Genomic DNA, 23,642 nt, shown 5'->3' on the forward strand with positions numbered 1-23,642 from the left:
CTGATCGGTACCTCTACAATTTTCTTCTGTCTCGATCTTCCGCAACTATTCCTGTCGTTAAGCTGATTAAAATGTTATACGAGCAAAAGGGGTTTAGTTGAACAAAAAACGTTTGCATGGCCATCAGTCACTTTAAAAAGTACCTTTTTCTTGGCACTCTAATTCGCTGCTGAGTATTATTTTAAAAATCTTTGTTAACATTATGAACCAGAAATGGTTTCTCATGTGGGCGGGGGTGGGGAGAAGGAAAAAGGTGGCTTAATTTGTTTCTATTATTACTAGTGAGCTTTAACATTTTCCCATGTTTTTTAACTGGATTTAAAGACAGTTTGCTTGGGACGTGGTTTATACTGAATTAGTGAGTTCAGCCTAAGGTGACCAACTTTTTTACAATGAAACGGAGGACAAAAATAAATTGAAGAAAACAATATCTAAAATAAAAGAAACATTTTATTCATTGCAACAATACACTATAATATGATAAATGCATAATAAAAACATTTGTAATATTTTATATTGTAATTATGCTTACATGCTTATTAATTTTTAATAATAATTGTAAGAAAAGAGTACTCATTTACATACAAATACGTAACGTCACATCCAATGAATCGACTGCATCTAGGAAACACGGACATTTACAGATTAGAGTTCCAATATCAAAAAGAGGACGTGTAGGAGGACACTTTTCAAGGGAGGATGGAACTTACAAAAGAAGGACTGTCCTCCCTAAAGGAGGACGATTGGTCACCTTAGTTTAGTCAGTCAACTGACAAAACAAGAGGAATGAAACCCGGGAATACCTCATTCTCACAATTAAGCTTTGACTCCGTCGCTGGACTTTTCCTCTTCCTAGGGAGCCCTTTGTGTATGTCAACTCTCAGGAAAAGGGATCTCAAGTCTGTAAAGCTGGAGGAACACTGTGTCATCTGCACCTATTTGTATTATGTGCATATCCTATTTCTGATCTCAGTGTTCTTGGGCAGAAGTTCCCGAACCCTGGAGTACTGGCCCCGGCTCTTTCTGCAGGAGTGGCCTCGCTCACACACTCGGCCTTCGATTGGCCCGCCTGCTCCCGCAGGAGTCGCGGAGATGCGGACTTGCCTAGCGCGGTGGATGCGAGTGAGGAGTGGCTGCTTCTGCCTTACTCTCCTCCCACTTTTTTTTAACCATAGCTATGGTTACCACGTCTCTCTCCTCTACCTGCCAAGAAGACGACTAGCCATTGGCTGTCTGTCACCAAGTCACCCAGTCATTGGCCACTGGTGAAGACCGGGGCGCTCCCCCTTTTCCTGTCTCCCGGGTCTCTAGAGGAGCCCAGGAAGGAGGCTCGGCTAGTGCCACCGGGCCAGGGGCTGCCGGGACCGGGCTGCAGCAATCGTTAGCGGGTCATGTCGGCCGCCCAGGGCTGGGACAGGAACCGCCGGAGGGGAGGAGGCGCCGCGGGCAGTGGTGGCGGCGGCGGAGGTAGCGGGGCCGGCGGGGGCAGTGGGGGCAGTGGGGGTCGGGGGACTGGCCAGCTCAACCGCTTCGTGCAACTCTCCGGACGACCGCACCTGCCAGGTGAGCCGTGCGACGTGGTCCTATGGTCCTGACAGCTTGCGGGCGCGGCGGGAAGGTGACTGCCACCTTTTCTTTTCTCTCTGGCTTTCTTTTCCTTGGGGGAGGAAAGGCAGGCCCCACGCATCGCAGAGGAACCGGGGCTTAGAGAAAAGGAAAGGTGTCTTTGAGGTCAGGGAGGGGACAGGAACACAGCGGGGGAAAAAAGTGTTTTTGCTCTGTTGAAAGCTTTGTTCTGAGAGTTATTTTTTCAAAGGAGAGACCACTGTCTCATTGACATTCCCAAACGTTTCGCTTACTCGGTTCCCAGTCTCGTCCTTTCCTGCAGTTTGATCTTGTAAAAGAAAGACATTGGCGCCTCGCTTTGGAAATTATTTTTCATAAGGTGCTAAATTGAGGAGGGAAGAGCATTCCAAAGAGTGATTTTGTAAAAACCACCTCGAGTGTGTAAGAGACATTCTGAAACAAGAAAGGAGTATTGGGAGTGGGTGGGAAACAGAACCAAGAGAATTAGGGGAAACTAGTTGAATTACTCATATTTTGGAATATCCACAGACAGAATGGATAGTGTGACGGTATTTTAAGGGGAGAAAACAAAGGTCAAGAATATACTAAAGTGACAAAATTATGCTGTGTCTATAAAAAGAGCTGTTTAAAAATTAGAAAAATATACCCAATGTGATTATTTCACGTTTTGGCTTACAATTCCATATCCTCGAATTCAGGTGCCTTAAAAAACAAAGACAATTTGAATCTATATGTATGTGCAGACAATTGGAAAGATATGCATTTGTAAGTGAAAATTCAGTGTGTGTAATAGATGGAACGTAGAGAAGTAAATACTGCACAAAATGTCAAATATTAATTGGGCAAGCTTATTTTTGCCATGAAGAGAACTATCAGGAATGATGTGTTAATCATTCACCATGTTTTTTGTGAATAATGTTGATTTTATCAGTGATATATTTGTTTAGCTGATGAGTTTTGAGAACATGATGGTTTTTGAATTGTTACCATGCCTTGTACTTCTAAGTAGTCAAAAAATTGTTATTAGATTATTTTGAAGGTAACGAAGGAAATTTTGCGAATTCGACGAAACAATTGCTTATGTTTGTGATAAGGTTATTGATGTGTGTTAGAAATGCACATTAATACATTTTCATGCGCCATCGAAATTAACATTGAAGTAGTTTTAAATAGTCAAATGTATAATATACCAGAAGTTGGTTTTAAGATGATAGTGTCTGACTGGGTATTTTACAATTGCTAAATAGAATGTGATTTTTAACATGAAATAACAAGAAGTCTTTTCTCTTATCTCAAATTAACAGCAAAACATATATTTTATCTTTTATTATATTTATTTGTGTATTGACAGATTAGAAGATAAACCTCTTAGCAGAGGCTATCACCAACTTGCCCTTTACTACTGCAATCTTTAGATCTTTGATCTTGATGATACCATGGACTTCATAGAGGCATTTCCAGGCTCCAAAGACCTGGTTGGTGCACTTCCTCACTGCCACCATCTGATGGCAGTGGAAGCCATGATTTTCTTAAAAGCCTAGGTGTGGAGCTTTTATTTCTGTATTCCCTTAGCACACAGGCTAGAACAGCCGTTTGTCCAGAGGTAAAGCTAACCGTGTTTAAACTGTGAGAATTCATGCTATGGGGTCATCAACCTCTTCTTTCAGCTTTCTTCTCTTCATTCATTCTTCCTTCCCCGAGCAGGCAGCCCCTATCTTTTCTTCATTCTCAGACTTGGGAACATCTGATAGTTCCCCATATACATACTTTGAAATTCTTTCACACCAATGCTTTATTTTCCTAAGTATTGCACTTAAGCTTCGCCTCCCCTTTGATTGAAAGGTTTTATTTTGAGATGTTTAAAAAGATTTTAGGTGATGGGGAGGAATAGAAATGTCTAGGCCTGTTTTATGGCTGATCCTGGAGGCAGTACATAAAAATAAAAATTAAGTTTGTGTAGCTGATGTCTCTTTCCTTTGAACTCTAATTCCATTTTCCATTTTTCATCCTTTTCTTCCAAGATTTCCAGGTACTGAGCAACCAGATCCATTTTTTACTTTTTGCACACCCACCCTTTATCCAACACTCAGTGAAATCAAACAGCACAACCTGGTCTTGGAGCATTCTCTCTCTCTCTCAGTGATAGCATCCTTATCCATGCAGTTATGCAAATTTGAAACTTGGGCATCCTCCCTAACATTTTCTTTTCCCTTGCATTTCAGGTATGATTAGTCACCAAGTTCTATTTATTTTATTTCTGCCCTAACTTCAGTCCATGCTGCCATCATCTGTCTCTTAGGTCTCCTGCAGTAGCTTCTAAGTCTTCCTGCTTCTACTCTTACTCACAATTTGTACAGCATGCTGATCTTTTTTGCAAGCACAAATCTGTTCCCATCTCTGTTTACAACCCTCTTCTAGCTTTTCATTGCTTTTAGGGTAAGGCAAAATGCTTAATATTGTTTAAAAGGTGCTGCATCGTTTGTAGTTAACTCTATAGTTAATCCTATATCGGACGGTCTTGCCCTTTTGATCTTTTTCTACCTCCTTAGACATATCATGATCCCTTCTGCCACAGGGCCATTGCACACAGCGTCCCATCATCCAGGAACCCTCTTACTCATCATTGTAGTCTCTCTGTTTTTTTAAATTTTCCCCTTGATTTGAGAGAGAGTGAGAGAGAGAAAGGGAGAGAGAAACCTGCCACTCCACTTAGTTCCATTTAGTTGTGCGCTCATTGATTACTTCTCATATGTGCCCTGACCGGGGATAGAATCCATGATCTCCGTGTGCTGACAACTCTTCATCCACCGAGCCACCAGGCCAGGGCTCTATTCTCTTTTTTAAAATTTTTCTTCCATTGGATTTCAGATTGATTACACCCTGCTTTTCAGGGAAGCCTTCTCTGACTTGGTTTTTTATTTTATCCTTATACACACTCATAACACTATGTGATTGCCCTGGGAATATTATCATTTGTGGTGATTCCTTGATATGCATGAATTGATACTCTTTATATGGCCACTTCAAGAATATATGTATGTACACATGACTACTTATACATATATACACATATATTCTTAAATTCTAAATTAATACATTTGCATGTGTAAGCAATTAATTTCTTGTGAATTTGATTTGATTGCTGTGGCTCACTCCCCTATAAGGCCCCACTGACTCTGGACAAATGGATAAAATCAAGTTCTTAAACATAAAAATAGTGGACTAGACTCTCCGTGATGACAGTACAGGTGATATTTTGTGAATCCTTGTTTGAGCAGTTTCTTGCCATATTGCTGTCTCTTAAAATACAGTAATGACTATCTGTTTGCCCCACATGCCAAGAAATTCATATCTTCTTGGTCCTGGATTTTCACTAACTGATAATCTCCATACACACAGTAAAGAATCGAGAATAGTGCTTTTTGTGGAGGAGGTGTGCAGAGGTAGAGCTCAGGGGCAAAGAGATCATGGAGATTGGAGCCCCAGTTAAGATTGTGGTGAATTAACTGTGTGAGTCTGACTGAATACTATGTATAGTATTAGCTGGGAAAAGTTAAAACATTGTTGCTAATGTAGGAATTGGAACATTGACCAAAAAAAAAAAAAAAAAAAAAAAAAAAAGGGAAAACATAACAATTGTAAAAACTGGGTAAAAATGATACTGAAATCTAAAAGTTTTAAAATATAGTATATTTTCATGATGTAAAATCCAAATGGTACAAAAGAACATATGATAAAAGGCAAGTTTTCCTTCTACCTTTGATCCCAGCTGATTGGCTTCCTTCCCTTGAGGCAAGCAATGATAACTTTTTGTGTGTATCTTTTCAGGAATATGTGGGGTGTGGAGAAGGAAGTGGGGTGGTAGTATTACTTTGTTTGGCTGGGCAGTTAAAATGTTTACAGTGGGGTCGGTTGGGTAGAGCTTCTTCCGGATAAGCAGAGTTGCCGGTTGCATCCCCCGGCAGGGCACATACAGAAACAGATCAGTGTTTCTGTCTGTCTGCTTTGCTCTCTCTCTAAAATCAATAATAATAATAATAATAATAATAATAATAATAATAATAATAAAAAGAATGTTACGATGGTGACCACAGTACAGTGTACAGATGATAAATTGTAGAATTGTGCACCTGAAACCTGTATAATTTTGTTGACCAGTGTCACCTCAATAAATTTAATAAAGAGGGAAAAAAGTGTTTTGTATGATATGTAAATCACATATCAATAAGGCTGTTAAATAAAATGCTTACAGTCATGCTAATGCAGATGATAATAGAGTGAATATCCTTTTACATATATGATTTTGCACATTGAGTCTGTCTTTAGGATAAATTCCAAGAAGTATACTTGCGGGTCAAAGGATGTGTACTATTTCAATTTTGATGGATATTGTCTAATTGCCCTTGGTGTTGGAGCGCTGGCTTCCCATACCTTTCTTTGGTAACAGAGTGGGTTGTTTGAACTTTTTTAAATTGCCAATGTGAAAAAAAAGATTGCCAATGTGGCCTGATCTTAGTGGCCAGTGGACAAAGCGTTGACCTGGAATGATGATGTTGCCACTTCGACACCCTGAGCTTGCCGGTCAATGCACATCATACAAGAAGCAACTGCTTCTCCCTCCACCCCATTCTCGCTCTCTCTCAAAAATCAATCAATAAAATTAATAAATAAAAGCTTTTAAATATTGTCAATGTAATAAATATATATGTTTTATCTTTTCAGTAGGTATTAAGAATCATATCTTTTTCTTTATTTTTATAGTATCTGCTTATATTTTCTGTTCACTTGGTTATATATTTTTTGTTCATTATTCTGTTGGCATGTTTAATACTGTTTATAGGAACTGTTTTTAGGAAATTGAGTTTTTGTCTTTGATCTGTATTACAGATATTTTTCAGAGCTTGTCATTTGTCTTTTGATTTTGTTTAATAGTATATATTTTAAGGCAGAAATGAAAAAAATTTTATAGTGTAATTATCAATTTTTTTGAATTTTAGGTTTTGTGTCATAAGAAAGCTCTTCCCTATTTCAGCATTTTTAAAAACTAAAATGAAAATGAAAATTCATGTTATTTTTCTGGTACTTTTATAATTTTATTTTTAAGTTAAATGCACTTAGCCATTAAGTACAGAATATTAGTGGTGTAAAGTACTGAGATGTAAGAATTAAACTTTACTGTTCTTCCAGATGGCTGCCCAGTTATCACAGTATTGAAATTATCTATAGTTGTACTTAGTTCCTACATATAATTTTGGGTTCTACTGGACTTTTATTCTGTTTAATTGATCAGTTTACCTATTTAAACCTAATAATGTCATTCTTTTTTTTTTTTTTTTTTGGTATTTTTCTGAAGCTGGAAACGGGGAGAGACAGTCAGACAGCCTCCCGCATGCGCCCGACCGGGATCCACCCGGCACGCCCACCAGGGGCGACGCTCTGCCCACCAGGGGGCGATGCTCTGCCCCTCCGGGGCGTCGCTCTGCCATGACCAGAGCCACTCTAGTGCCTGGGGCAGAGGCCAAGGAGCCATCCCCAGCGCCCGGGCCATCTTTGCTCCAATGGAGCCTTGGCTGCGGGAGGGGAAGAGAGAGACAGAGAGGAAGGAAGGGGGGGGGGGTGGAGAAGCAAATGGGCGCTTCTCCTGTGTGCCCTGGCCGGGAATCGAACCCGGGTCCCCCCGCACGCCAGGCCGACGCTCTACTGCTAAGCTAACCGGCCAGGGCCTAATGTCATTCTTTGATTATAGTCTTCTCGCATTCTACTTCTCAGGGTTTTCCTGGATATTCTTTTTTTAAAAAAATTTATTTATTGATTTGAGAGAGAGAGAGAGGGAGAGAGATAACGAGAGAGAGGGGGGGGGGAAGGAAGAAAGAGGGGGCATCAACTCATTCCATGTAGTCGTCCCATTTAGTAGTTGTGCGTTCGTTGGTTATTTCCCTGTGCCCTGACCGGAGAGGGAATCTGCAGCCTCGGCGTGCTGGGACAGTGCTCTCTCCACCCAGCCACCCAGCCAGGGTCTCTCTTTTTCCTATTTATTAATTTTTTCTTTCATTGTTCAAATCCTCCCTTTAGTTTTTATTAAGATTTATTTTGTAGTTGCTTTTCTATCTTCTTATGTTGGATACTTAGTGTTCTTTTCATTCTTTCCAAATGTTTAAATGATAAGATTTCTTTTGTATGTTGCTTTAGTTGTGTTTTGTAGGTTATAGGCTACTTGTTATTTTATAAATAGCTTGCAATTCCATTTTTTATTTATATTCTTTAGCACAAGAGTAGTTCATCCTTTTAAACTTTTTTTAACATTTCCATTTACATTTTAATAGCTTTATTGAGATATAATTCACATACCGTACAGCTTACCATTTAAAGTGTACAATTCAGTGGTTTCTAATATACTGTATTCAGATATGTGCAATTATTACACAGTCAATTTAAAAACATTTTTGGCACTCTCCCTTCTGGGAGCACACCCATGCCTTTCCCTTTCCCTTCTTCTTCCCCCTTTGCTCCCCCCACAGGTGAGCATCTCCCAAACTCTGAGGGCCCTCATGAGGCTTACAGCCAGGGGATTAATGGGCAGCGGGAGCTCATCCCAGCTAACTCCCTGAACCCATCTCCCAGGCTCCCTTTTCTTTGACTTCCCAGTGAGCCAGAGCAGCCCTGCCTAGGCGCTCCTGTTGCTTCTTCTATGCTAAGCCCTTCCTTGTTTCACTGTTCCCCACTTTGATAAACCGATTCTAAAAATAAAAACAAGCATTTTCACCACCAGACCCTTTAGCTGTCACTCCCTATCCTCCTGCTGTCATCCCTCCCCCCAACCCCAGCCCTCAGCAACTGATAATTTGGTTTTTGAAACTACAGACTTCCCTATTATGCACTTTCTCATATGAATGGAGTCAGATATTATGTGGTCTTTTGTGACTGCCTTCTTGTACTTTGTATAATGTTTTCTTTTTTTATTTTATTTTATTTTTTTTCCGAAGTTGGAAATGGAGAGGCAGTCGGGATCCACCCGGCATGCCCACCAGGGGGCGATGCTCTGCCCATCTGGGGCACTGCTCTGTTGCAACCAGAGCCGTTCCAGCGCCCGAGGCAGAGGCCACAGAGCCATCCTCAGTGCCTGTGCCAACTTTGCTCCAATGGAGCCTTGGCTGCTGGAGGGGAAGAGAGAGATCGAGAGGAAGGGGAGGGGGAGGGGTGGAGAAGCAGATGGGCACTTTTCCTGTGTGCCCTGGCTGAGAATCAAACCCGGGACTCCTGCACGCCAGGCCGATGCTCTACCACTGAGCCAACTGGCCAGGGCCAATGTTTTCAAAGTTCATGTTGAAGCACACATATCAGTATTTCATTCCTTTTAATGGCTAAATAATATTTCATTGTATGGCTGTGGCTCATTTTATTTATTCTTTTATCCATTGATGGATATTTTAGATTGTTTCCACTTTGGGGCTATTATGAATAATAGTCCTATAAACAGTTGTGTATGGATTTCTGTGTGGACATAAGTTTTTATTTCTCTTAGTATATGCCCAGGAGTAGAATTGTTGTCATATGGTAATTCTATGCTCTATGTTTAACCATTTGAGGAACTGCAAAGTGTTTTCCAGAATAGCTAGAATTTTATATGCCTATCAGCAGTGTATGAGTGTTCGAATTTCTCCACATCCTTGCCAACACTTGCTGTATCTGACTTGTTGATTTTAACTGTACTAGTGGGTATGAAGTGGCATCTTATTGTAGTTTTTGATTTGCATTTACTCAATAACTAATAATGTTGAATATTTTTTTCTTTTCAAGCTTTTTTGAGGTAGTATAATATTGACATTGAGCATCTTTTCATTTGTTTATTAATTAATTATATGTTTTCTTTGGAGAGATGTCTATTAGATCCTTTGCCTGATTTTTAATTGGATTATTTGTCTTTTTATTATTGAACTGTAAAGACTCTTTATATATTCTAGATATAAGTCTCTTATCAGATATATGATCTATAAATACTTTTCCCATTCTGTGGTTGTCTTTTCATGTTCTTTTTTTCTATTAATTTTAATGGGGTGACATTGATAAATCAGGGTTCTTTTCATGTTCTTAATTGGGTCCTTCAAGCATAAAACTTTAAAAATTTTAAAAATTTTTATTTAGACAATTTTTAATGAGCTGACACTGATCAATTAGAGTACATAGATTCAGAGAAAACATCTCCAGATCATTTTGACATTTGATTATGTTGTATACCCATCATCCAAAGTCAAATTGTCCTTCATCACCTTTTATTTGGTTTTCAAAACTTTTAAATTTTGATGTTCAGTTTATATGATTTTGTTGTTGTTCTTGCTTTTGGTGTCAGAGCTAAGAATCCTTTGCCAAATCTAAGGTCACAAAGACCTACCTGTGGCTTTTTAAAAAATAGTTTTAGAGTTTGCTCTTACATTTATGTCTTTGATTTATTTTGAATTAGTTCTTATGTTAGGTGTGAGGTAACCTGCTGTCCTATTGTCCCAGTCTCATTGGTTGAAAATACTATTTTTTCCCCATTGAGTGGTCTTGGCATTCTTGTTGAAAATCAGTTGACCATAAACATATGGGTTTATTTGTAGACTCAATTTTATTTCATTACTCTCTTTGTCTATCTGAGTGCCAATATTATACTACCTCAATTAATGACTGCTTTGTAGCAAGTTTTGAAATCAGAAAGTGTGAGTCCTATTTATTCTTTTTCAGGGTTGTTTTGTCTGTCCTGGGTGCCTTGCAATTCCATTTAAATTTGAGAGTCAGCTTGTCAATTTGAAGACCTCAGCTGGGATTCTTACAGGGATTGTGTTGAATCTGTACATCAGTTTGGGAGTATAATAATAATAAGTCTTCCAATCCCTGAACATGGGATGTTTTCCCATTTATTTAGATCTTCTTTAATTCTTTGAATAATGTTTGATGGTTTTCAGAGTTCATTTGTATCTTGCTTGCCTCCCTTAGTCCTGTCGTCCATGTTCCTTACTATATTTTCAGCTGAGTTTGTCCTCCTTTATATTACCTGCAATGAAGGTTTCATGTCTGTGTTGGTTTTGTTTTTTTCCTTCTATTTTCTGCTCTCTGCCTGCTTATATTTCATCTCTTTCTATTGTCTGTTGCCCTTGAGTTCGAGTCTCTTAAGATATTTTCTGCCCTTGAAGCATCATTAATTTTGGGAAAGCTTGTTTTCTTCTAACCCCTATGACCACCGCCATGAAAGGCATGTGAGCTCACTAAAATTTGGAAAATATTGAAAACTTGAAACAAGGGGAAAATCATCTATAGTAAATCCACTTAAAGACAACCATATCAGCATTTTGATACTTTGTTTTCCTTTTAGGTCTTTATCAGTGAATGTTTTATTTAATACTATGTAAAAATTACATATCAGTAGTACCAACAGGATTCTCTTAAAACTAATATATTTAACTGTTTTACTCATAAACACCTGTTTATGTCTTCTGTTTTTGTTCTTTTGTTTTTGTGACAGAGACAGAGAGAGAGACAGAGAGAGGCAGACAGGGACAGACAGACAGGAAGGGGGAGAGATGAGAAGCATCAATTCTTCGTTGTGGCACCTTAGTTGTTCATTGATTGCTTTCTCTTAAGTGCCTTGGCTGGGGCGGGGGGGGGGGGGGAGCTACAGAAGAGCAAGTGACCCTTGCTCAAACCAGTGACCTTGGGTCCAAGCTGGTGAGCTGTGCTCAAACCAGATGAGCCTGCGCTCAAGCTGGCGACCTCGGGGTTTTGAACCTGGGTCCTCTGTGTCCCAGCCCGATGCTTTATCCACTGTGCCACACTGCCTGGTCTGTGCCACACTGCCTGGTCAGGCTATCTTCTGTTATTTTATCAAGTGGAATCTGTTTTTCCTCCATTTCACATAGGAATAACCCTTTAGGTTTTCCCCCAGCTATGTCCTATTTTACTCCTTGCCTTCACAGCCAAATTTTCAGAAAAAATAGACTGTTTATTTTCATTTCTTCTTTTTTCCTTCAGTCTGTTGCAGCCTCACTTCTGCCTCCATCCTTCTGTGCTAGTGCTCTTGCTAAGGTAATGACTTCCTAATTGCTACATCCTTTAGATATGTCTTAGTTTTCATCCTACCCAGCCTCTCTAGATTTTGTTTGGACTACCTCGTTAGTAAAGCCTGATAATACACAATGATTAGACAAAGTCTCTTTATTAAAGAGCTCTTAGTTATCCTTTTATTTCTTAGACTTGTCATTAGTTTTCCTTTATCTACTTCTTAGTATTGATATCCAAGAGTCTGTTTGTTTTTCTTTCTTACTCTGTTTACCATGGCTGACATCATCATATCCTGAAAATATCCAAATCTGTCTCCAACCCAGACTTCTTTTCCTGGCCTGTTTGCTAATGGCTACTAGACATTGCCACCCAAGTGGCTGATGTGTACCTTAAATTCAGCATATCTAAAACAATTAAAATTTTTTTTTATTTATTTTAATGAGAGAGGAAGGGAGCGGGGAGAGAGAGATAGGAACACCAATCTGTTTGTGTATGTGCCTTGAGCAGGGAATTGAACCAGCAACTTCTGTGCTTTGGGACGGTAAACAACTGAGCCATCTAGCCAGGGCCAAAAGCAGTCTTATCCTATTTTCTGCCAAATTTAGTCTTCCTTCAGTGCTTCATGTCCTGACTGATTCAATGTCTGTCTTATCAATATAGTGACTCAAGCCAGAAACCTGGGAAACACATTATACTTTTTCCTTTTGCTTATCCCTATCCAATTGTTCACAGAATCTTGTCAATTTTTCCTCCTTACCCTATCTCTCCTGTTTACCCTTTCCACTTCTCCAGTATCATCACTTAAGCCTTTCATTTTGTATTTCAGCTATAGAGAAATATTTGCTCTTTAAAGGCAAAAATAGGCCCTGGCTTGTTGGTTCAGTGGATAGAGCATTGCGTGGTGTATGGATGTTCTGGATTTGATTTCAGTCAGGTCACACAAGAGAAGTGACCGTCTGCTTTTCTCCCCTCCCTTTCCCCTCTCACAGCCAGTGGCTCAATTGGTCTAAGCATCAGCCCAGGCTCTGAGGATAGGTTGGTTGATTTGAGCATTGGCCCCAGATGTGGGTTGCCAAGTGGATGTGCCCGTCAGGGCACATGCGGGAGTCTGTTCACTATCTCCTCTCCTCTCACTTAAAAAAAAAAGGCAAAAATGTCTTACTCTGTATCCCTTTCTACAGACACTAGAACACTGCCCAGCTTCGAGTAGGCTCTTAGTAAATGTTTATGAATAAGTTAGTAATTGTCAAAGTCCATAGGTATTCATGCAAAAGAGTTGAGTTTAGGTTATTATATATTGCATAAGTCTAAATGTAATTAGTAACCTAGGAATTTTGAACATACAGTTTTTGTATGACTTTTCTAAATACTTTTCTTCGAGTACAATTTTATGTTACATATTATCAGAAATAGCTGTAGTGTCCTTCCTTCTGTGTCTTGATTCTATCCCCTCCTGCCTTTTCAGAACTTTTATATCATTATCACTTTCCTGTGCTTCAACTGCTTTCTCTTGATTGCATCATTCCTATAGCGTAGGAGCTAGCTCGAGCTTTACCTCTTCTGATCTCTTCCTTTTCTCTTATATCCAAATTTGTGAAAGCATTAACCAGATTTGCTGTCTTCATGGGCATGCCTCACCATCATTTCTTTCAAGGTCTTGCTAAAATCACAATGACTTACGTGTTATCAAATCAATGGACGTTTTTCATCTCCATCTTACTGGATCTCTCTTTACTTTGAAATGCCCTTTACCCTTGGCTTCCGTGGGATTGGGTCTGGTTTGCTTTTTATGCACCTGGCCTCTCATACTTGGTTTTTGTCAGCTCTTCCTTGTCTACCAGGCCTTAATGTGTTGGGGTTCCCAAGTCTTGATCCTATGACTCTGCCCATCTTTTTCAACTATTTTAGATATTCTCTTCCAAACCCATGGTTTTCATTTTCTATTCATATGCAAATAAGGCCACTTCATAATTTATGCTCAGATATCTCTTGAGAGCCATATACTTGCTTTTTCCATTGTCTCCACTAACATATCCTATATCTCTCAAGTTCAGCATGTCTACAACTGAATTTGTGACCTTTCTTTGTTCTAAAAATGAAGGGAAGCTATTAGACAGTTTTATTTTATTTTATTTTATTTTTTTCATTTTTCTGAAGCTGGAAACAGGGAGAGACAGTCAGACAGACTCCCGCATGCACCTGACCGGGATCCACCCGGCACGCCCACCAGGGGCGGTGCTCTGCCCCCCAGGGGGCGATGCTCTGCCCATCCTGGGCGTCGCCATATTGCGACCAGAGCCACTCTAGCGCCTGAGGCAGAGGCCACAGAGCCATCCCCAGCGCCCGGGCCATCTCTGCTCCAATGGAGCCTTGGCTGCGGGAGGGGAAGAGAGAGACAGAGAGGAAAGCGCGGCGGAGGGGTGGAGAAGCAAATGGGCGCTTCTCCCATGTGCCCTGGCCGGGAATCGAACCCGGGTCCTCCGCACGCTAGGCCGACGCTCTACCGCTGAGCCAACCGGCCAGGGCCTATTAGACAGTTTTAAACAGGGGAGTGATATGATGTGATTTGCATTTTTTAAAGCTCCCTCTAGCTGATGGATGGAGAGTGGGTTGTGGGAAATGGTAGGAATGGAGTACGAATCAAGGACGTTTAGAAAACTATTGCAGTAGTCTCTTAGAGAGATGATGGTGGCTTGGACTAGTGTACAGTGGTGTTTATGGTGAGGAAATGATTTAATATGAGATATATTTTGAAAGTAACATTAACAGGATTTACTGTGAGGTATAAAGGAAAGAGAGGAATCAGTATGATCCATAAGTTTCTGTCTTGAGCAACTGGCTGAATGATGGTGGAATGATGGCGGATGGATGCATGAGATGGGACAGACTGGAAGAAGCAGGATTGTGGGGTCAATCCAAAGTTCTGTTTTGGCCATCTTAACCTTGAAATGCCTATTTGACCTCTAAGTAGAGGTCAGATAAACTTTTGCTTATAACCCAGTGAGGAGTAGGTGCTATTATTGTCCCCTTTTCATAGAGGTGGAAGACAAGGCTGAGAGGATAAGACCTTCTCCAAGGCCGTATGGCTGGCAAGGGGCAGAGCCAGGATTTGAACATGGGCTGTGTGGTTCTAAAGTCCATACTCTTCACCCTGTGCAATGCTCTTTGCTGCCAGTCTTCCCAGTTTTTTCTGTTACTGATGTAATTCAGGCTTCCACTGTATTAAACTGGACTATATTAATAATGTTTGTCATTCCCAGTGTTCATTTCCCATTCCCAGTCTTACAAGATTAATCTTCCTAAAGCACTAGTAGGATTATTGCTTCCCTGCTCAAAAGTTACTTCCTGTTGCATTTAGAATCCAGCCCCATCTCATTCTCCTCCCTTTTATATTTGTTATACTGTTAGTGAATTAGCTCCAAGCTTTATCTGAGCTGTGATCATTGAATTGTCTATAAGACTAGATAGTACAATTAGAAGTATGATGACCAGCAAAAAAATGAGATAAGTAGTCTTTGGAGTTGAGTGGTGCTTTTCTGAGTTGTTTCCCTTTTTACCCATAGTAGCTCTTGCCATGTGGTTTCAACAAACTGTCAGCTCAGTTCATTTAAATCAGATGTGTAATTGATCAAATGTTAACCACAAACATCTTGGTGTCACATAAAACAAATTCCTTAAAACATGCACAAACCCACAAACCTGATAGAGGAATAAGAAATCTCTAAAGTGCACTCCAAACTGGGTACTTTAGAAAGAGGTCATATGTTTAGTTTTAAATGGATATGGATATGCATATACAAAACAAAATATTGAGTAAACCTTTTAGGGAGAGAAATAACTTCTTAAAGCTACATCAACTTTTTTTTTGCTCAATTATGATTTGAAGTTTGAAACCTATTTCTGCATTTATAGAAAAAATGCTTCAATGTGTATATTTTTGTGAAATGTTATCCATTGACATTTTATTTCTTTTTTTCCCCATTGATTTGAGAGAAAGGATGAGATTGAGTGAGTGAGAGAGAGAGAGAGAGAGAGAGAAGCATTAACTAGCTGTTCCTCTTAGTTGTGCACCCATTGATTGCTTCTCATACGTGGCCTTAGAGGAGCTTGAAGTGGTGACCTTGGGTCAAGCTGGTGACCTCGATGCTCTGGAATGACACTATTCACTGTACTTTTGGCCAGGGTGATATTTTTATTTCTGAATAAAAAATAGCTGTTTTTTATTAATAATGCTTCATGCAGATGTCTTAAACACTAAAACAACCTAAGAACAGTAAAAAAGAAGTTTTAAAGTTAACATTTTATCATTTTCCTTTTTCCCTCTCCTGAAACTCCTTAGAATCATAAAATGTTGAAACTGAAAAGACCTTGGAAGTCATCTCGCCCTGCTTCTACCCAGTGCGGGAATCCTTTCCACAATAGCTCTGATTTTTTTGTTTTAAAACCTTAATTTTAAAGAGGTCCACTTGTTTCAACCTCTCAGATTCGTGGGATGCCTCTTTGTGAAGAGAACTGTCAGATTATTTGTTGGCTGTAATTATTACAAAGAGTTGCCATAAATTCAGCTGCAACTTCTATAAATTTCTTCCAGCTTGTCTTCTGGTAGGATATAGAATAAATCTGTTCCTTTTTCCAGTTAACAACCCTTTTGAAAACAATTACTGTATAACATTCTGGGTCCAAATTCCTTTTTTTATTTTTTAACCTGAGGTCCATCAATTCATGAGTCTGTGGTTGGTCTTCAGGGGATTATGTCATATATAAAATTGTAAGTGTATGTGCTTTTTTTCTGGGGAGAGAGCCAAAGTTTTTATTAGTCTCAGTGGAACCTGATTTCCCACCAAGTTAACATGCCAGACCTATTGGGATGGACTTGGTAATCTGCTTTTTGTTTTTATTGTTTTAATTATTATTATTTTTAATAAGCTTGCAGTGAGCAGCTAGTTCAGCATGTCTGGAACTATTGCACTGGGTAAGTTCTAAAATTCTTGGAACATTTCTGATTTAATTGAGAATTGTTGAGTTTTTAGAGCTTTAGAGACCATCTGGTATACATGTAGTATATGGTGTATTTATAGCTAATTAGTCTATCAAAAGATTCAAATGGTCCCAAGGGTGAGGTTTCATTTAAAAATTTATTTCAGTCTTGGCAGCTATCACAAACATTAAGAGTGGAATGATGCTATTTTAAATCAAGAGTGTTCCCAGGATTTTTGTTTGCTAGATTCAGATTTAATATTTTAACCTAGTATAGGTTTATGAATTATAATACTTTTTGATTAATTTTTAATCTGTAAAATTTTTAGCCTATTAAAAACATTATTTCTCAGGAAGGAGAATATAGCTTACATACCACATCTACATTTTGAAACCGTTTGGCCTGATACAACTCCTCCTGTGCCTCTGCTGTCCTCCAAAGATAAAACTCCTCAACCAACAAGCCTGTTTACTCAGTAAAGTAATATTTGAATAATTAACACTATAAACCAAAATTACAAAGGGCAGCTTAGATTTGGAGATACCTCTAAATGAGCTATGATTACTTCACTTTTATAGAAGGAAAGAAGTGTATGATAGGCCTACTTTTTGCTACAAATGTCAGAAGAGACAAGAGACTAAAATAAAAAGCAAAACAAAAATGAAATATGGCAGGGGAAATGAATGTGTTTTATTGAACAGGAATGGCAAGCAACAGAGAAGGCGAAAAACTGCAATTTTCATTTATTTGTTCCTCTCTTAGTGCCAAAACTATTTGAGTTGGCTTATCAACAGATATATATATATAAATAGAATACTTAAAACAAACACAAATACGAAGATATAACATATCTGATGTCTGCCTTTCTCTCAATACTGTAACTTCCTAAAGATACATTTCCTGTGTGTGTGTTAGGGAGGTACAGTAGAAGCCAGTAAGCAGCCAACAGTGTTTGCACCCTAACTTGAAGGCTCTTAAAAGAATCAAAATGCATATTCACGTTGCCAGTCATACTTAACCATTAAACCTAAGGGATGGGAAATACTACTATAGTTATTCCACTAGTTACGATGACTTGTAACTACAGTTTTTACCTTTTATAAAGTGGCAGTATGTTGGTATATTGGGGGATAAGACCAGAATCTTGGGAGAGAACAACTTCTTTGTGGAGTTGGGTGAGTGTATCTTTGGGTGAGAATCACTACCTTTGTATTTATTCATTCAACAAGTATTTATCAGGTACCTCCATGAGACACAGTATTTCAAGTACCAACTTGAATTGTGACTTAAGGGCATTATTGTGGAGTGGTTAAGAGTGATTTGGATCCAGATGGCATGGGTTTGAATCCTAGAATTTTTGCTTAGATAAATGACCTTGGACAAATTACTTAATCTCTCTGTGTCTTAGTTTTTTGATCTGTGAATTGGAAATCATAGTAGTATGTATCTCATAGAGGTATGGTGAAGATGAGTTCTTGGAAGAGTATTATTATTAAAGAATGCAGTTATTTACACACACACACAACCATGACTAATTAAACCATAACATACAATATAGTACTGTAACTCATTATACACCCTTTTGTTTCAAAAAGGATTTAGAACAGAACTGAGGGCTCATAAGAAATTCTCCATACCTGAGTAGCACAGCAGAACTAAGATAGGGGTTCAGATCTTATTTTGAAAGGCAGAGGCAGAAATTTAGAAAGTGAGTATATGCAAGTGCTAGGAATAGACACTCAATAAACATTATTTCCTTTATGTTTTTCAAAAAAGTCACTTACTTAACAGGTGGGTTAGTGCTAACCCAAACTGAGCCATTGTGCAGAAAACTTTTAAAAATTCTTTTTTCAGGTGGGCACAAGCCTGTGGGTGCACTAGGACAGTGGTCCCCAACCCCCGGGCCGTGGACCGATACCGGTCAGTGGGCCCTTTGGTACCGGTCTGGAGAGAAAGAATAAATAACTTACATTATTTCTGTTTTATTTATATTTAAGTCTGAATGATGTTTTATTTTTAAAAAATTACCAGATTGCCTCTGTTACATCCGTCTAAGACTCACTCTTGATGCTTGTCTTGGTCACGTGATACATTTATCCGTCCCACTCTAAAGGCCGGTCCGTGAAAATATTTTCTGACATTAAACCGGTCTGTGGCCCAAAAAAGGTTGGGGACCACTGATCTAGGAAATAGAGTGCAGGCTGGATTTTAGCCGCCATCCCCACTCAGCCACTTGGTGTAGAGCGCTGTGCAGGAAGCAATCTGCACAACTGTGCAGTGATTTTAAATGCAGTATTAACTTGCTTCTCCTTTGAAATTCTTTATACATACCAAATTATTTAAAGTGGTAAGACCATACCACACGGCATAGCAGTTGTTCTCATTATTAAAATACGGTTTCATTTTGAATGCCATCTGCCCTATATCAGCATAATCAATTTTTTTTCATTTTGTTTATTTAATTTTTTTATACTTTTTACTTTGAGATATTGTAGATTCACACAATATCATAAGAAATACTACAGAGAGATCTATATACTCTTCATCCAGTTCCCCGAATGATATCTTGTTATTATTGTACAATAAACAACAGCAAATCAACTTTGACACCATCCACTGACCTTACTCAGATTTCATTAGTTTTACAAGTATTCTTTTGTGTGTGTTTGTATTGAGTTCTAAACAGTTTTCTCATATGTATAGATTAGTGTGACCACTAGTCAAGATGGAGAACTGATCCATCACAAGGCTTCCTAAAGTTACTCTTTTATAGCCACAGCCATCTCCCATGGCATACTCCTGGCAATCACTAATCTGTTCTCCAGCTCTATAATTTTGTCTTTTTAAGGATGTCATATACATGGAATCATACAACATGTAACATTTCATATTGGCTTTTTCTATTCAGCATAATTCCCTTGAGAGTCATTCAACTTGTTGCACATATGAGTAGTTCATTGATATGAGTAGTAATGCTATGGTGTAGATTGTACCAGTTTGTTTAACCATTCGTCCATTGGAAAATTGTTTCCAGGTTTTGCCCATTAATGAATGAAGCATCTATGAACATTTGTGTACAAGTTTTTGTGTGAGCATGTTTCTTTTTTTTCCCCAGTTTGCCTGGTGATGAATTTTATCAGTGTTTTTTCTGCATTTATTGAGATGATCATATGTTTCTTTCCCTTATTCTGTTAATGTGAATTGTACTGATTTTTGAATATTAAATCAGCCTTACATTCTTGGAATAGATTTCACTTGGCCATGATGTATCCTTTTTATATAACTTTGATTTGACTTGTTAGTATTTAGAATTTTTATGCCTATGTCTATAAGGGATGTTGACCTATAATTATTTTTAATATCTGTATCACATTTTGATACCAGAGTTCTACTAGTCTCATAAATGAGTTTCTCTATTCTCTGAAAGTGTTTGTGTAGAATAGGTATTATATCTTCTTAATGTTTGAAGTGAAGCCATTTAGTACCTTTAGTTTTTTTTACACAATACTTAAATTTATATTTTCTGTTGATATCTATATTAACCACTTTCTCTTTCTTCTGAATAAGATGACTTTATCATTCATCTGCTTTCCCTTCTCCTAATCCTTCTTACCCTCACAATTATTTCTGTTGATACCATCTGATATTGTAGTTTTGAACGTAAGCTTTTGTGTTTTTTGTTGTTGTTGTTGTTTTTTACAGGGACAGAGAGAGAGTCAGAGAGAGGGATAATAGGGACAGACAGACAGGAACAGAGAGAGATGAGAAGTATCAATCATCAGTTTTTCCTTGCGACACCTTAGTTGTTCATTGATTGTTTTCTCATATGTGCCTTGACCGCAAGCCTTCAGCAGACCGAGTAACCCCTTGCTCGAGCCAGCGACCCTGGGCCCAAGCTGGTGAGTTTTTTGCTCAGGCCAGATGAGCCTGCGCTCAAACTGGCGACCTCGGGGTCTCGAACCTGGGTCCTTCCTCATCCCAGTTCGACGCTCTATCCATTGCACGCCACCGCTTGGTCAGGCTGTGGTTTGTTTTTTATTTCAAATCGACACTTAAAGGCTTTACTGGTTTCTCTGCTATACTTTAAAAAAATATTTTTTTAAAAAAGTGCTTTTTATTGATTGATTTCAGAGAGGAAAATATCAATTTATTATTCCACTTATTTATGCATTCATTGGCTGATTTTGTTTTTTTTTAAGACTTTCTTCATTTTAGAGAGGAGAGAGAGAGAGTAGTGAGAGAGAAGGAGGAAGTAGCAGGAAGTATCAACTCCCATATGTGCCTTGACTGGGCAAGCCCTGGGTTTCAAACTGGCTACCTCAGCGTTCCAGGCTGACGCTTTATCCACTGCACCACCACAGGTCAGGCTCTCATTGGTTGATTCTGGTATGTGCCTTGGCTGGGGATCAAACTGGCAACCTTTGAGTATCATGATGATGCTGTTAACCAATGAGCTACCTGGCCAGGACTCTGCTATTCTGTTTTCTTGTACCTTGTTTATTATTCTATTTTAAAATTTATTTATTTATTTATTTATTTTGTATTTTTCTGAAGCTGGAAACGGGGAGAGACAGTCAGACAGACTCCCGCATGCGCCCGACCGGGATCCACCCGGCACGCCCACCAGGGGCGACGCTCTGCCCACCAGGGGGCGATGCTCTGCCACGACCAGAGCCTCTCTAGCGCCTGGGGCAGAGGCCAAGGAGCCATCCCCAGCGCCTGGGCCATCTTTGCTCCAATGGAGCCCTGGCTGCGGGAGGGGAAGAGAGAGACAGAGAGGAAGGAGGGGGGGGGTGGAGAAGCAAATGGGCGCTTCTCCTATGTGCCCTGGCCGGGAATCAAACCCGGGTCCCCCGCACGCCAGGCTGACGCTCTACCGCTGAGCCAACCGGCCAGGGCCAATTTTTTTTTATTTTTTACAGGGACAGAGAGAGAGTCAGAGAGAGGGATAGAATAGGGACAGATGGACAGGAACGGAGAGAGATGAGAAGCATCATTCATCAGTTTTTCGTTGCGACACCTTAGTTCATTTTTTGCTTTTTCATATGTGCCTTGACCATGGGCCTTCAGCAGACCAATTAACCCCTTGCTCAAGCCAGTGACCTTGGGTCCAAGCTGGTGAGCTTTTTGCCCAGGCCAGATGAGCCCGCACTCAAACTGGCGACCTCAGGGTCTTGAACCTGGGTTCTCCGCGTCCCAGTCCGACGCTCTATCCACTGCACCACCACCTGGTGAGGCTATTATTCTTGGGTTAATTATTTTATTTCAGGTATATATCTTTGAGCAATCTTTCACCAGAATTTTGAGGGAAGCAAAATTTTTGTGTCCTTGTACATTCAAATGTGTCTTAATTTTACTCTCACACTTGAGTGAGAATTTGAGTAGATACAGAATTCTAGGTTTAAAAGTATATTCAGTTGTCCCAAGACCATCTGTTGAAAAGACTATTCTTTTCTATTAAATAGTCTATCCCCCTTGTGAAAAGTCAATTGACCATCAGTAGATGGGTTTATATGTGGACTCTCAATTATATTTCATTGATATATATATATATATATATATATATATATATATATATATATATATATATATATGTTCATCCTTATGCCAGTACTACATTGTTTTGAATAATGTATCTTTGTAGTAAATTTTGAAGTCAGGAAGTGTGAGTCTTGGTTCTTTTTAAAGATTGTTTTGGTTTCCTGGGTTCCTTGCATTTCCATATGAAGTTTAGGATTAGCATTTCTGCAGGAAGGCAATTGGAATGCTGATAGAGCTTGCTCAATTCTCTTTTCTGTTTTAACTTTTAAAAATTATTTTCACTTCTTTTTCTTTCTAAACTGTATTTTGGTGAATTTCTTGGTTCCATCTACTAATTTAATTTGTTCTTGAACTATATTTTTTCAGTCCTTAATTAAGTTTTTTAGTTTAGTGATCAAAACTTAATTTCCAAGAGTTCTAATTTATTTCTTTTTAAATAAATGTCATCTTGCCTATCTCTGAAGATATTAATTGTACTTCATCTAAGGTCTTATTCTATTTAATTTATGAATCTCTTTCTTTAGGTGTGAGTTCTGTTTGTCACACGAACACCTCTTTTTCCTGTCTGAGTCCTGGTTTTCTTTCCTGTGACTGGGACGTTGTGTATTGTCACAGGGTGCCGTTGACTGTGGGTTACGATGGAATGTGCAGTGGGATGGCGTGTACCAGTTACCAGTCTTCCTTAGTGTGAGGGTCCTCACTTCTGCTTGGGGCTTAATATGCACCCAGGGCTCTGTCCTGTCTCTCATTCAAGTGTTTATACTCACTGTTTCCCCAGCAGAGTGACACCTTTGTACCTCTATTCTATAATGCTTGACCCAAGGAGGTAAATAGATGGGAGAGGTTGACCTGCTTTTGTAACTTCTGTGCTATTCTCTGACCAGTTATGCTGTATTGTGTAAATTGTTCTTTCTGCTGTCTTCCACCTCTGGGCTTAGTTTGTCCTGAGCTTCTCCTACTACTTGCAGTAGCCCCCTATTCTGGAATGTAGGGTTGTGGTTTCCGCCTTTAAACTGATTCTATCAACTTTTCATCTTTTGATGAATCCTCATAGTTTTAGTCCACTGAAGACATTTCTAGGTCTCTTTTCATTATGGATGTTTTTAAAGATGGCATTTTTATTATTTGTGGGGCTTTGGGGGAAGGGGAGCATGCCTGTAGTATGCTCAGCCTGCCACCTTGATTCAGTCAGTGACTGTAACATATTTATAGTGAGATAAATTTAATAAAAAGGAGAAGAAAAATTAAAATCTAGCAAAAAAAAAAAAAAAAAAGAAATATTGATGAAATAATAGAAATTATGTGTTTTTGTTTTGTTTTGAAGAGTAGATACAATCCTAAATGAAGACTGGAGCTTCAGACCAGGAATATAGTTACATGAGATTGGAAAGGCATGTGTCTGTGGTGTTGCTGGTTTCTCTGCTCTGGGCAAAGGAAGAGAACCTGGGCTCTGAAGCCAGCGGGGGGGCCTTGTATGACTCCTCTGCATAGTGTCAGCCCC

General features: G+C 39.2%; 1 protein-coding gene across 2 annotated transcripts in view; it reads left to right on the top strand.

Moving 5' to 3' along the window:
- Nucleotides 1–1,290: 1,290 nt before the first annotated feature.
- KLHDC10 (kelch domain containing 10) overlaps nt 1,291–23,642 on the top strand; it is a 54,618-nt gene continuing 32,266 nt past the window's right edge. For both annotated transcript variants that reach the window (XM_066362685.1, XM_066362686.1), the window contains exon 1: nt 1,291–1,563. In XM_066362685.1, the coding sequence (XP_066218782.1) occupies nt 1,392–1,563 (172 nt within the window). In that variant the 5' untranslated portion in view covers nt 1,291–1,391. The remainder of the gene's footprint in view (nt 1,564–23,642) is intronic.

The sequence above is a fragment of the Saccopteryx leptura genome, chromosome 2 (assembly GCF_036850995.1).
Source record: "Saccopteryx leptura isolate mSacLep1 chromosome 2, mSacLep1_pri_phased_curated, whole genome shotgun sequence".
NCBI classification, from domain to species: domain Eukaryota; kingdom Metazoa; phylum Chordata; class Mammalia; order Chiroptera; family Emballonuridae; genus Saccopteryx; species Saccopteryx leptura.